The sequence below is a fragment of the Ursus maritimus genome, unplaced genomic scaffold (genome assembly GCF_017311325.1).
Source record: "Ursus maritimus isolate PB19 unplaced genomic scaffold, ASM1731132v1 scaffold_8, whole genome shotgun sequence".
Lineage (NCBI taxonomy): Eukaryota > Metazoa > Chordata > Mammalia > Carnivora > Ursidae > Ursus > Ursus maritimus.
Genome location: NW_024426996.1, coordinates 21,369,918 through 21,383,542, shown reverse-complemented (window position 1 = coordinate 21,383,542; position 13,625 = coordinate 21,369,918). Strand labels below are relative to the sequence as shown.

The 13,625-nt window shown below is 42.3% G+C and overlaps 1 protein-coding gene across 1 annotated transcript in view; it reads left to right on the top strand.

Moving 5' to 3' along the window:
• The window catches only part of FRAS1 (Fraser extracellular matrix complex subunit 1), a 416,963-nt gene that overhangs the window by 221,440 nt on the left and 181,898 nt on the right, over window positions 1–13,625 (top strand). Inside the window, exons 19-20 of the mRNA XM_040625321.1 lie at window positions 3,930–4,070; window positions 6,388–6,531. Coding sequence (XP_040481255.1) covers window positions 3,930–4,070; window positions 6,388–6,531 — 285 coding nt within the window. The remainder of the gene's footprint in view (window positions 1–3,929; window positions 4,071–6,387; window positions 6,532–13,625) is intronic.

Here is a 13,625-nt window from a genome sequence, read left to right as displayed (position 1 = left end):
AAACAGAGAAAGGCTGAAAGGAAATGAACAAAGAGATAGGAGAACTAGAGGAGCCTGTTGCTAGTGTTCCCATCCACCTGTCCACCGCTCACCTACCTACCAGCTCACCCATTCAATCAGCAGAAATTCATTGATTGAGAACTTATGACATGCCAGGGACAGGGACTATGCTATGTACTGCAGAAATCACAGAGATGGAAAAGATGTGATTTTTACTCTTACGTGGTTCAGCTCATTAAAAAAAGAAAGAAAAATAAAGAGAGGAGAAGGCAGGTGAGGGAAAGGGGGAGATTGACTTTATTTGACTTAACTCATTTCAGTTTTCAACCCTTATCACAGTATTCCTACTGTATTTCCTAGAGGATTTTTGATATTTACATCATAATTCAAGAGAAGTCTGCCTCAAAAATTATTCTGATGTGAAAAGCCAGGAAATCTTACATGATATGAAAATAGGGATGCTGGACCACTTTTTTTTATCATTGAAAAGAAAAAAAGAAGTGGTGGTGTTTGTTGTCTGAAATTTAAATAGGGGATAGGATAGAACAGAATAAGATAGAGTAGAATAGAACAGAAAAAAATTGATATGTTTTAATTGTTTTAGGTAATGTTTTTACTGGAGTCAGGTTGATTGGACTTTACAACCATCTAAGGACACCTTTAATGCTAACACTTTTAGTGCTTAGTGCTTAAGCTGTTCAGTTATGCTTTTTCAGAAATATACTTAGCCATCAACTGGAAAGCCACTCTCTAAAAATGTAGTATTATGTGGGGAAATTATTCATAGAACTTCTTTCAAATCTTTTCCGTATATGCCCTGTAATGGAGTTAGTCTTCCTTGAAGGATCTTAGACTTCAAACCAGAACTCCTGCTATGAAAGCAGCTTCCACAGAATGATAGAGCCTCATTAAAGTCACTGAAATAATGTAGATATTTCCCAAACCAGCACAGAATTGAAATTTCAGGAGATTGTTTTAAAGATGCAAATGCTTGTACTTACAGAATAGAGCATTGTAGGGGAAGAAAGACTTTGACAGGTTGGTCCCCCAGTATATCATTGTCCCTCTGTGCCACTCAGCAGGTAACAGGCTCATTATCCATTTGGTTATTAAACATTTCCAATGACAGCAGTTCTGAAGTTTGCCGTGATGATGTTTAGATTTCTAAAATCTAGTGGAGGACAAAGAGACTTCCTTGTGGAGTTCTTGGCCCATCAGTCTTTCAACTTGTTTGTCCTCTTTACTTTCCTGTTTTATCTAATTCAATAATAACCTTTATTCAGATTGAGCCAGGTTATCACATTGACTTTGTGACCAAATAGAATGAAATAAAGTATGTCGTGTGCTCATAAGGCATTAATTCATCTTTCCCTAGTTTTCAATTCCACAATGATATGCTTTGATTTCCTTTTTATTAAGGAGGTATAATAGGAAGAGGTAGGGATTTTTAGCAATCTTGTAAGGTCTAATATAAACATACTGGTATTATCATAGGTATATTTAAATATGTGGAAGTATGTTGCTTCCCCAAATCATCCTGGAAAGCTTTGTGCTGACAATATAATTTAGCTGGTGTTTGAAATATTGCCTCCTGACTTTCTATCACATGCTGTTTCATTCATTTGTGTTAAATGTGTCTTACATAATGGGCTAATATGTACCCTTCCTTTATAATATTTGTTTACCTATTCCTTTTTTGTTTTTTGAAAAGGAAACGTTTTCTCAGTGATTTTGAAAATATTTGGGGAAAAATTTCTTATTGAGACTTGTGCTAGTAGAATTGTTTACAAAGCAATATTTAAAAAAAGGAAATTATTTTAAAAATTGGAGCTCTAGCTCTGTTTTTCATAAGGTAATAAATACTGTTGAATAGATATAAAGCTCTGCAGTGTATCCAGAGATGAGTATCAAAATATTTATCAGCCAGTAAAGCAAGTTACTGCCCAATCCAAATGGGGCTGGACTTAGCTCAGGAGCAGAGTCCTGGAAGCCTCCTGGTGGAGGTGTTAAACCCCTAGGTGCTGGTTTACGGGTGGGGCAGGGTGTTGGGGTGGGGCCAAGGCTGCAGGGAGCACTAGAAGTTATAGGACAGCAGTGTATATTAGCCGTGTATTAGTAGTTGAGTATTTAACCACCAGTACCCCTGGACCAGGACATCCTAGCTTATATGAGCTGCACATACACCCAAAACTGTATGTTGCATTTTTATTGGAGGTTGGTAGAAATGGAGACCTCAGTGGTGTAAAATCACATTTGGTTCTTCCAAGCTGCTAGTCTCTGTCTTGTATTGATAGAGGGGACAGAAGAGGCAAAGAGGAGACCCAGAGTGGTGCCCACAGTTGTGGATCTTGTCCACTGGATGGACAGAAGGTGGCCTGAAATGCATGGGGTCATCCACATGGGTTAAGAATTGGGTCTTAATCGTATTCACCATTGTATCCCCAACACCTAGACCTATTTGAGACTCAATAACGAATGAACGAATGATTAGAAGTGAATAACTAGTTGTTTCATAATGGAGGTTTTATTATTAGTCGGGTTGATGAGCCCAAGAGATCTGGAGATGGCTGCCATTGAGTAGCATGCGTTTACTCACAGTTCCCAAGAGGAAGGGGCACGGGGCGTGTGAGGCAGGGGCCACATGGGGAAGCACCAGGGTTGGTCAAGAGGCAGAGGGAGTGAGGGGAAAATGTAAGCAAGAGCCAAGTGAGGCCTGGTAGCAGTTTGGGATTGGCTAGCTGGAATAACTTCAGTGTGCTTTGGGGTGTCAGGACTGTCTCCAGTTGGCATGGGGACAGAGGCCCCAGTGGGAGCAGTGGGGGAGGTGATAGGTGTGTGGACTTGGGACTGACTAGTTAGCATATGAAAGGCACACTCTCAGGCTAGTCATTTTCTATCTCTAGGAATTGGCTAGCCCTAGGAGGGCGGTCTCTCCAGGATTTGCAGGACCCTCCGGTGTCAAATTACCAGAAATACAGAAAATAAAAAAGCACGATTAATACACTGTCCACCCTTGGGAATTGAAGCAAATATCCCCTTTATTCTTAAAGGTCTGATGTAGGCAAGCAGAGATGCCTTCTTTCTCTTTGCTTCCACCTTTCTTTTTACACCCGTGGGTACTTGTATCATAGCACTTAATGGTAATAATTACTGCTAAGATTTTTTAAGCCCTTGCTATGTGCTTAGCACTATCGTAAGAACTTTACGCTTTACATGTATCAAACCCAGTTAGTGTCCACAACACCCCATGCATTATGTACAGTTTATATTCTCATTTTATACATGAGGAGGTAGGAGTCTTGAGAAATTACATAAATTAGTCAAGGCCACATAGAATTGCGATATGACGCTCTTACTCCCTCAATGATACTTCGTCTCCCATTAATTGTATTTTAGTGACTGTCCGTTGACACAGCTAGTTTGAGCAGCTCAAAATGTTGGACAGTTCTTCTCACCCGTGTATACTCTCTGTTAGAGAGTGGGCACCATGTAAACGTTTGTGAGTAAGGCCAACTTCCATCCCTGTTCTCTGTAATTTGAGCAGCCTGATAAACAGCCCGTTGTCTAATGATGGAGGAAGAGCTGTCCTGAAGGAAGGAGACCTGTTTTATGGCTTCCTGGTCTTTATTTGACATTCTCTGAGAATGGAACCTGGGAAGAAAGAAATGTATGACTCTGCAAATGGTTATTTCTGTTTCGTGGCATTTGTGCCTTACTTAATCTGAGTCCCACAGATGCTTGCTTTGCAGGATATGGCCTTTAGAAAGAAGTATGTGAGATGTGTACCCTGTCCTTGGGAAAAACTAAGCCGATGTGCAGAACTTATTCCAACCCAGAAATGTTAACTGGAGAGACAGAGCTATACTGCATTTGTCATATGGTGACTTTCCTGATGGTCTCCTCTGCTTTATCTTTCCTCTTTCTTCCAGCTTGCCACCAGTCCTGTTTGAGGTGTGCAGGGAAGAGCCCACATAACTGCACAGCCTGCTGGCCTTCCCAAGTGCTGTTGGATGGGCAGTGTCTCTCCGAGTGTCCAGATAGTTACTTTAACCAGGAAGGCAGTTGCACAGGTGAGTATGTAACATGTTCCCTACGCCATTGTTTCGTCTTTGTCATGCAGCCAGACTCTGTAATTAAAAACGTGGTCATACCAGGGGTCTAGAGTTGGACTGTAAATCCTCTCCTTGAATTTGTTAGGTATAGAATGAGGGGAACAAGTGAAGTTCTGTTCTTCCAATAGGGAAATATGGATGAAGTGAAAAATTGGAGTCAGCTTTACCCTAGGCATACAAGGAGGGATGGGTTTGATGGTGTTTGTTATGGAGACAAACTACTACAGACAGGTTCTAATGTATCTGTGTAAGAATTTGGCATTCACTCTGTAGTTCTCAGCCTCACTTCCCCTGGCTACAGCCTGAGAGAGCAAAAAGAGAGAGTGATACTTTTTTTTTTCTTTGATGTGTTGGTCCAATATGTTTTTAACAACACCTTTATATTTCTGTGACAGAGCTTCTAGAAATTACTAGTTGAGATTAGTTAAGGGTTTTATTGGAATTGACAAAATACTAAAATTTAAGCACCTTATTGTAGCACTGTGTTTTCTTGTATCTACAGAAGAAAAGATAAGACAAAACACATTCTATCATGATTGCTATTTTAGTTCTAAAAATAGACTGTTGAGGCCTGCTTATAGGAAAAAGCCAATTGTTATAAAATTGCATGACTTGTATTCTGGAGTCAGGAAACATGTAGCAAGTACACAAAATATTTTAAAAATAAATTAATACTTGTTAGGTTCATCTAAGCTTCAAACTCCAAAGAGGAAATCCAATGTAAACAGAAGTATAGACAATTGAAGATCAGTATTATGTTTCTTCTGGAATTTTCTTTTTCCAAGTACCTTCTTAATCTCTCAAAGCCCTTGATGGGTTGCTTCACTTTAAATCCTCTATCAGGTTCAGTGGGAATGTTCCTGGTTTCTTTGTCATTGGGGTTGTCCTTGAAAACTGTTGTCTGTCCTCGTGTGCGCTCACCCTAGCCCAGCTGGTTGTCCAGTGTGTGAAATTGTTGGAGGGTCAAGTCTGAGTAGCTCTAACTCTCCTCTGTCTACGCCTCTGCCCGCCTGCAGCCAGCAGATGGACAGTGCCCTGAGTTGGCAGGACAACCAGGTCACTGGAAATCTGGCAGGGAGGAAGAACTGGGAGGTGGAAATCATCCTAAAAACTCGAGTATCTTTTGGACAGGTGTTTTCCAAGTTAAGAGCCTCAGGAATGTAGGAGGGGTGATTGCTAATGCTAGCCTACTCATCAGTAGTGCATTTTCTTACTTGCTTGCTTGCTTGCTTGCTTTATTTATTTATTTATTTATTTATTTATTTATGTTTTTCTTTTTTTTCATAACTCCTTATCTTCTCTTGGCCTCTCGCCAAAAGAAGTGAGAGGCAGTTGACTGTACTTGAAATCTGTGCCTTTGCTTTTCACCAGCTCTGTGCCAGAAGGGAATTCTTTGTCAGCAGTTCGAGCAAGCTCTGCCCAGCTCTGGTCCCTCACCTCCCCTCCTCTTGGAGTCAGACGGACTTAGACCTCCTCGTCCTTGGCAGAGAAATCCTTAGCTCTGCTTCCGTGTGCTCGCTCCTGCTGCCTGCCTTGGCAGCCCAATGCAGCTGCAGCCTTCATTTGCTCCTGGCGCCCTGATCTTTATTGCCGGCACCTTCTGTGACTTCTTTGTTTTCAGGGTAGTACCCCTTAGTACATGCGTGCTTTTTCGGGGGAAGACACAGCTTTGACTTCAAACCTGGCTCGTGATAAACTCCAGGAAGAGGACTATCTGTTCTTTGTATTTTAATTAAGTGCTGCTGCTAACACAAGGCATCCAAATTGTGGCCTGAAGGGAGAGCACGGCTGGCATCTGACTCCAGAGAGAAGTATTGGTGTCCCTTGCTGTGTATGGTTCCCCTTTGCTTGCCAGAAATTTCTGAGAAGCAAAATGTCTCCCTCTGCTCCCTGTCCAGCAATCTGAATCACACAAGGTGTTTTAACGAGAAGGAGGGAGTCTTACCACTCACCTCTCTGCTTCGTGACCTTGATCCGCACTTCCTCACTGACATACGTTGGGATGGTCATGCTGGGCCCTCTGGAATGTGCAGCCAATTACTTGAATTTTTATGGTTCTAGGTTTCATGTTCTGTTCATGGACAGTATTTTCATTGATACCAGAACTGTCGTCTTTTGGTTGGGCCTAAGGGTAGGCCAGGCTTGCTCAGGAATCTTCAAAAGATGATTAGTGTTTGAAGTCTGCTCTTGATGTAATTTGTGGCAGGCATTCATACTTCGTGTATTCACATGCTGAGCTGCTAATTCCAATCCTCTTTCTTGTTTGTCTGCATAGAATGCCACCCCACCTGCCGGCAGTGCCACGGCCCATCGGAATCTGACTGCAGCTCCTGTCACCCTCATGTCACTCTTGCTGGTGGGAGCTGCAGGACCAGCTGTAAAGAAGAGCAGTTCCTCAACCTGGTGGGGTACTGCACTGGTGAGTGGGAGCTCCTCCGTAGTCGTGGGAGCCACTAGCCGAAGGCTGGCGTTCTTCACGCCAGGCTTGAGAACGCTCTCCTGTACTTGTCCTTTGTCATCAGATGAAGAGCTCTTTTTGGGGAGGCATTTGTCTCAGGTCTGGGAGCTTACTTTACTGCTTCCTGTCAGACATTTGGGAAATATTTGTAGATTCAAATAGAATCTTCTAATAACACTCTTGAACTTCCTGAAACAATTAAGAACCTCATATTAATGAAGATGAAAGTGCTGATAATAGTACCTTATATGCATGTGGTGTACTTCAGCTTAAGACAGCAACATATTACTTCAATCACTCGGAGACTCATTCCCTCTTGTCTACATTATTTTCTGCCTCTTGCTGTGGAGAACTTTTGCCATCAGCCCTAGGTACAAAAATTTAGGGAGATTAACCTAAAAGTAAGTCAGTTGTCTCAGGAGATGGGATTTTTCCTCCTCATTTTAGAACTCCGATTTCAAAGAGGTGTATATTAGGAAAGTAGCCTGGAATTTGGATAATGATGAAAAAGCCATAGAGTGGTTTGTGTTCATCCATCCATTCATACAACAAATTATCTTGGAGTGTCTACTCATGGCCAGATGCTCAGAATACAAAAAAGCAAAAGAAAAAAAAAAAAAGGTGAAGGAGACAATGACCATGCCCTTAAAGAGCTTATAGTCTAGAGAGAGGAATTTACAGACTACTGGGTTATTACATATTTCTTGACTCACTTCTCCATATTGTAGGAGAAACTTGAAGATATTTGCCTGCAGCAGCTTTTGTCATAGCTCTGAAGGGCTTGGCTAAGAAGCATTCTGAGTTGCCACTGGGAAAGGTAAAAAAGCTAGGATTTAGTCAGTTGCGTGATGGAGAAGTTGATCTGTCTGTAGGCCTTGTCTTTGGACAGGGATGAGATGTGGTCAGTTGTCTAGATCGTAATATGGAGCAAGCACTTTCCGTCTGGGACTCTTGTCCATTTTGGTGGGTGGGGACACAGGAAGTCAATGACAGTCCTCCAAGTGTGGCTGGTCATGCCATGGTCCGGGTGATCCATTCCTTTCTGCACATGAGCTTAGCTGATGACTAGACATTGGGGTCCAGGGTCTATACCCTAGGAAGATTGAATTGTCCAGAGCAGGGCTACAGCCAAAAAGATGCTGGGATTCACAGTAAAACCCAATGGTAAAGACTGCAAACATTTTAGGGGCAACAAAAAGTAGAAGCTCAGAGAGACCAGGCTTGAGACTAATGAGCTACCCTACAGCTGTGGGGTGAGCCTCTTGCCCGTACTGCCAGTTGTAGTCAGGACTGACTTGGGAAATGGGCAAATAGGAAGCATTAGTGCCTACCCTTGAAGAGGAGTCTGGGGATGGCCGGGGCTGACCGTGATTATAGTTTGTGAGCTTGAGTTCAGCGACTGCTTCTTATGTTAAGATACAAAGGAGCAGCTACCGTGAGAAATAAGAGGTTCTTATGGTTAAAGTACATTTGCAGGTATTTACATAGAAACTACAAGGTGCTGGGGCGCCTGGGTGGCTCAGTCATTAAGCGTCTGCCTTCGGCTCAGGGCGTGATCCCAGAGTCCTGGGATCGAGCCCCACATCAGGCTCCTCCGGTGGGAGCCTGCTTCTTCCTCTCCCACTCCCCCTGCTTGTGTTCCCTCTCTCGCTGCCTGTCTCTCTCTCTGTCAAATAAATAAATGAAATCTTTAAAAAGAAAAGAAAGAAAGAAAGAAAGAAAGAAAGAAAGAAAGAAAGAAAGGAAGAAAAGAAAGAAACTACAAGGTGCTGAGTTGCGATTTGAGGGCACACAGAGATCTTTCCCGCTACTTACGGAGATGAACCAAATCACAGTTTTGCAGTTAACAGGTAGTACAGAGCAGCTTATGGATAATAGCACCTATAGGCAGTATCGGTTGTAGGAGTTCAGAGGAGGGAGAAGTAAAAGATATGAAAAGCACTGTGGAGAAGGTGGAACCTAAGATTCTTCCTGAAGAGTAACTAGGATTTGGTTAGACAGAGGGAGGGTAGGCAGGCTTTCCGGGTGTGGTTCCCCAGGAGACAACGCCAGATGGGTGGCATATGTGGGCCGTTCAAGGCCAGTGAGTGGTCCAACCTGGCTGAAGAGTATGGTTTGTGTTAAGACATAGTAGATGAAACGGTTGGAAAATTTAAGTTGGAACCAGGGTAGAGAGAGACCAAAGTTCTAGGGCCAGAAAGTTTGAACTGAATCCAGTGGGCAATGGGGCCCCGAGAGTTTGGGAGAGGACTGTGACTTGACTGAGGGTGTGGTATGGGCAGGAAATCTGCCCGTCTGTGGAAGATGGACTAGAGCAAGGAGAGATTATAGTCAGAGAGAGGAGTTAGAAGGGTGGACCTTCATGTTGGCTTTTCTATTTTCAACCTATTTTGTATGTGGACCCTAAAAATTTCATTCTGGGGCATATTTTATAAGTAAATGTTTATATAAGTTGATTGGAAAAGTTTAATTTTTAATGAGCTCTGTTCTTTCCAATGTCCAGAGCCCTCTTTGATGGTAAATTAGGTGATTAGGAGTTGCATTAATTTTTTAAGGCTAGTAGGGGACCGTTAGAATAAAGAGTAATGGGACTAAACTAAATCACTCCGGAAATCCTCAGCCCTGGAAGAAGAATTCCCACCAAAATAGGCTGAAAGGGACAAACCTTGGCTGCCCTGGGACTTAGGTTTATTAAATAAAGGTTTTTAGGTAAGGTAACCATTGTCTGGTGCTTGGAAATCCTTTGTTGAATAGAGACTGGCGTATCAGTGTTTGTTACAGAAAAATTTGACCGGTAATTTCAATTGTTGATCTTTCAAAGAAGTGCACTGACCCCAAAGTTTACTTTTTCAATGAGTATATGCCCCTTTCCAAACTCCTCCCACTTCTCTCTGTAGCAGTGTAATGAATTCATTCATTTACAGCTTCATCAAACATTTATTAAACACACACTCCGTGCCGGGCACTGTGTGCACTGTGCGGGGCTCTGGGGATGCCCACATGAATAAGATGTGGGGCTTGTATTTAGGAAACGTACCATGTAGTGAAAGAAGGACATATGTGTTGAACACGATAGTGCTGTGGATATGAGATGAACCTGTGGGACAGGACCCTAACCCCCACTGGATGTGTGTGGCAGGGTGGGTAGTGAAGGCTTTCTGGAGCATATCATAACAGAGCATAAGTAGGAAGTAGAGGGATTTGAAGATTTGGAAGGGAGAACATTCCAGAAAGTGGGCCAAAGAATACTATCTGTTCAGGCACCAACAAAGAATTAAGCAGAACGCCAGCTCTGAGTGTGAGAGTGGTGGTACCTAGAGCAGAGGGAACCAGGGCCAGGTCAGGAAGGCCACCTTGTACGTTCTGTTTAAGGAGAATGTACTTTGTCATCAAGGCCATGGGGATCTCTTGGAGGTTTTTATGGAGGGGAGTGTTATGGCTTCATTTCTGTGAAGAGAAAGATCCACAGAAGATTGTGTAGAAGAAGACAAGACTGGGGCAGAAGAATCTTAAGAGGTAGTTGTAAGAATTCAGGTGAGAGATGAAGCCTTTAATGAGAAAATTGCTGAGTGGGTGAAGGGAAGGGAGCATGGCTTCACTAAGAATTAACTCTGTTAGGTCGACCTGTGTGAGATTGTTGTTTTATGTGCACAAATGATCAAATAGTAGCAATTTTCTATGGTTCAGCCTAGTAGAAGCAACAGAAGTTGGCCATGTCTCAGCCCTGGGTACTAAGGGAAAGGGAATTTTGGGGATGATTTCAAGGTTTCTGGGCAAATAAATTTGAAGAGTGGGAGTACTATTTACTAAGGGCCAGAATAGAAAGATAATGTATTTGAACTGGAGAAATTGACTTTGGGGTGACCTTTGGGCGTCTAGGGGTAGCTGTCTATGAGGAGGTTGAAGGTTGAAATGACCCATGGGTTTCTTCCTGTAGCCACTAGGAGCTCATCTGCTATTTTAATTTTACCCTGAACCTAAATTCCTGGAACATTCTTTAACTCAAGTGTTGCTTTAGTCGGGTCATAGTTAACCTCCTGGAACATTTCAGTGACTTTTATCTAAACTCAGGAAGGTGTTAGGAGGAGCCCTGTGATGATAGACAAAACAGAAGATAATCCACCCCATGTCAGTGGAATGCATGTTCGTCATCCTGGGGAAATTCTAGCCCCTGGAGAAGGACCCTCCCTGTTCCCTCTCTCATGTGTGAGCTTTGCAGGGTGGTAGGATTTACTCACAGGATTTACTCTCTAGCTGAGCTGTACCTAAGATCATCATCAGAGACCTCTTAATTGCACTTAGCTGTTTAAGAAAGAAAATTACATCTAATCTATCATACAGACAAGAATAAACACATCCTGGGAACAGGTCCAAAAACCTCAATGTGTTATCACATATGGAGATGTCATATGTGTGGGTTTTTTTCCTCCAAGTTTATCAAAGCAAATATAGTTTGTGAGATTTAGGCCAGGGCTGCAGGTTTTCAACAAAGATAAATGAACTGAGGTGAGAGGCAAGAGTGGACAAATTGCAGCAGGCATGGTTAAGTGTTATGGAAAGCCAGACCTTTTCTTCATAGATTTTATTGCGGTGGTTTATATTTTGCCCATGCCTAAATAACATTCTCCCCAAGTTCCAGAGCCTGCGGCGCTTTCTCCATTTGTCTTGCTCAGCCAAAACCTTTCCCCTGTTCATAAAAGAGGGTGAAAATTAAAAAGAAAACACGAGGGGCAATGTCCGAATGCAGATGCATAAAAAAATGCAGATGCATTGGGTTTTGTGGAATGCCTAATGGGGTGGCTGTACGTTCGAGTTCTTACATAGAAAAGGAGATAATACTGAGAGTAGTTAAGTAGAAGGGAAGACTGGAAAATTGTAAACAGCTAATTCATTAGGTTTGTAGCATCCTGGGGGATTAAATTTTGTTTGTTTATGTAGTAATTTTTTTAAATGCTCATTTATTTATAAATCTACACCAGAACGTAAGCAAAAGAAGATAAGAGTTGGTAAAGCAATATTATTCTGAGCATTTTCATATTGTATTCCATGGGACTCAAGTTTTAAGCAGTGGTTAATAGGTATTGTATGTGAAAAAGACTGTGGCTAAATAAATTTGGGAAACTCTCAGGTAAATAGAGTTAAGCACCTTTCTTTATTGCAGAATTTCTTAGAAACTTAAGCAAGCCGATGGGTATTGTGACTCTCTAAGAAGAAGGAGACTGATCATCGTTTCTCAAGCATTTCATTGTAGACCCCTCTCCTTTATTTGTTATAGCCTCTCAGAGCTAACCTGTGGTTTGCGGGACAACCTTTGGGAAGCCCTGCAATGATTTTAATATGTTTGACAATTTGCTGGCACTCCCTAAAAGATAAAATACAATAATGAACCAATACTCAGGTTATGCATTTCCTTCCATTCATCCCTTCCTTCCTTCCTCCCTCCTTCCTTCCATCTTCTGGGCTAGCAGAGGGTCACCAAGGAGGCTCCCATTTGCCACTCTCTTGCTTGTTGCGGAGAGCTGAAGAGTAATCAGTACTTCTTTTCCAGTGTTGTGTCTGAGAAGTATTTGCTCTCTGAACCTGAGTGAAGCCATTTGTTGACGGATTAGAAAACCTGTTAACATTTTTCTTCCAAATCATAAAATGAAAAACGTTTAAGTCCTTTCCAGGATTTTCCCCACTTACTGCCATCATTTCTGAAAGATGGGGCCCTAAAAAAAATGGTGGAAAAGTTGAAACGCACAAATTAAAAGAGCAACAAATGCTCGTTTTGGAATGAGCTGGTACAACCGCAGCATCAAGCAATGAAAAGCCCAGTTACAGTTGAATGTAATTAAGGAGCCGGGAAGGAGCCCCGTGTGAGCCAGTGTCCCAGCTCTCTCCCTGCACACACAGGGACTTGAGCCAGAGGGGAGAGCCGGTTCTGTTTTGCAGCAGCTTCTGCGTGTGGGGCAGGTGCGTTGGCGCCGCTCTCCATCTTGCTGGAACCGCTCCTGCGGCTACAAGCTGCACGGAAAGCAAGAGGCAACGCTATTGGAGCAGTTACTACGTAATTTTGATCCTCAGAGTCCTGCTCATCCATTCCCCGTGGCCTGGCTTGGATCCCTTCCCTTCTAGGACCAGCTTCCTCTGCTAATTCCTAGGGTGCTAATTCCTAGGGTGCTGATTGTTTCTACCAATTACCTAGTACTTGGCATTGACTAGCTCACATTCCCTGTGAGTGATCTTTCTCGGGGTATCTAAAAATAGGTGACTGTTCTGAGAACTTAGTATGTGACAAGCACTGTGCTAATTGCTTTGAATGCATTTTGCCATTTAATATTTTTTAATTTAAATTCAATTAATTACTATATAGTGTATTATTAGTTTCAGAGGTAGAGTTTAGTGATTCCTCAGTTGCATATAACACCCGGTGCTCATCACATCACATAACCTCCTTAATGCCCATCACCCATTTACCCCATCTCCCCACCTGCCTCCCCTCCAGCAACCCTCAGTTTGTTTCCTAGAGTTAAGAGTCTCTTATGGTTTGTCTCCCTCTCTGATTTCATCTTATTTTTTTTTCCCTCCCGTCCCCTATGATCCTCTGTTTTGTTTCTTAAATTCCACATATGAGTGAAATCATATGATAATTGTCATTCTCTGATTGACTTATTTCGCTTGGCATAATACCCTATAGTTCCATCCGCATCATTGCAAATGACAAAAGTTCATTTTTTAAAATTTTGCCACTTAGTAATAATGATGATCCTCCAAAGCAGATACTGATGTTACATATGGAGAAACTGAAACACAGGAAGGCAAGTAATGTGCTCAAAATGACAATAGAATACAGAGCCAGGGTTTCAATCTAGACAGTGTGATTCCAAAATCTACACGCTTAACCATTTTGTTGTACTCTACAATGCTAAATATAGTTGATTATAACAGTAGGCACTCAGGAACAGTAGGCTCTCGGGAATTTTTTGATTGATGGGTTAAAAGGGACTGGCATGACAAGATGCCTTGGAGAGCATTGTTGGGAAAAGTTGCGAGAACTTGCTAGTCTGTTTTAA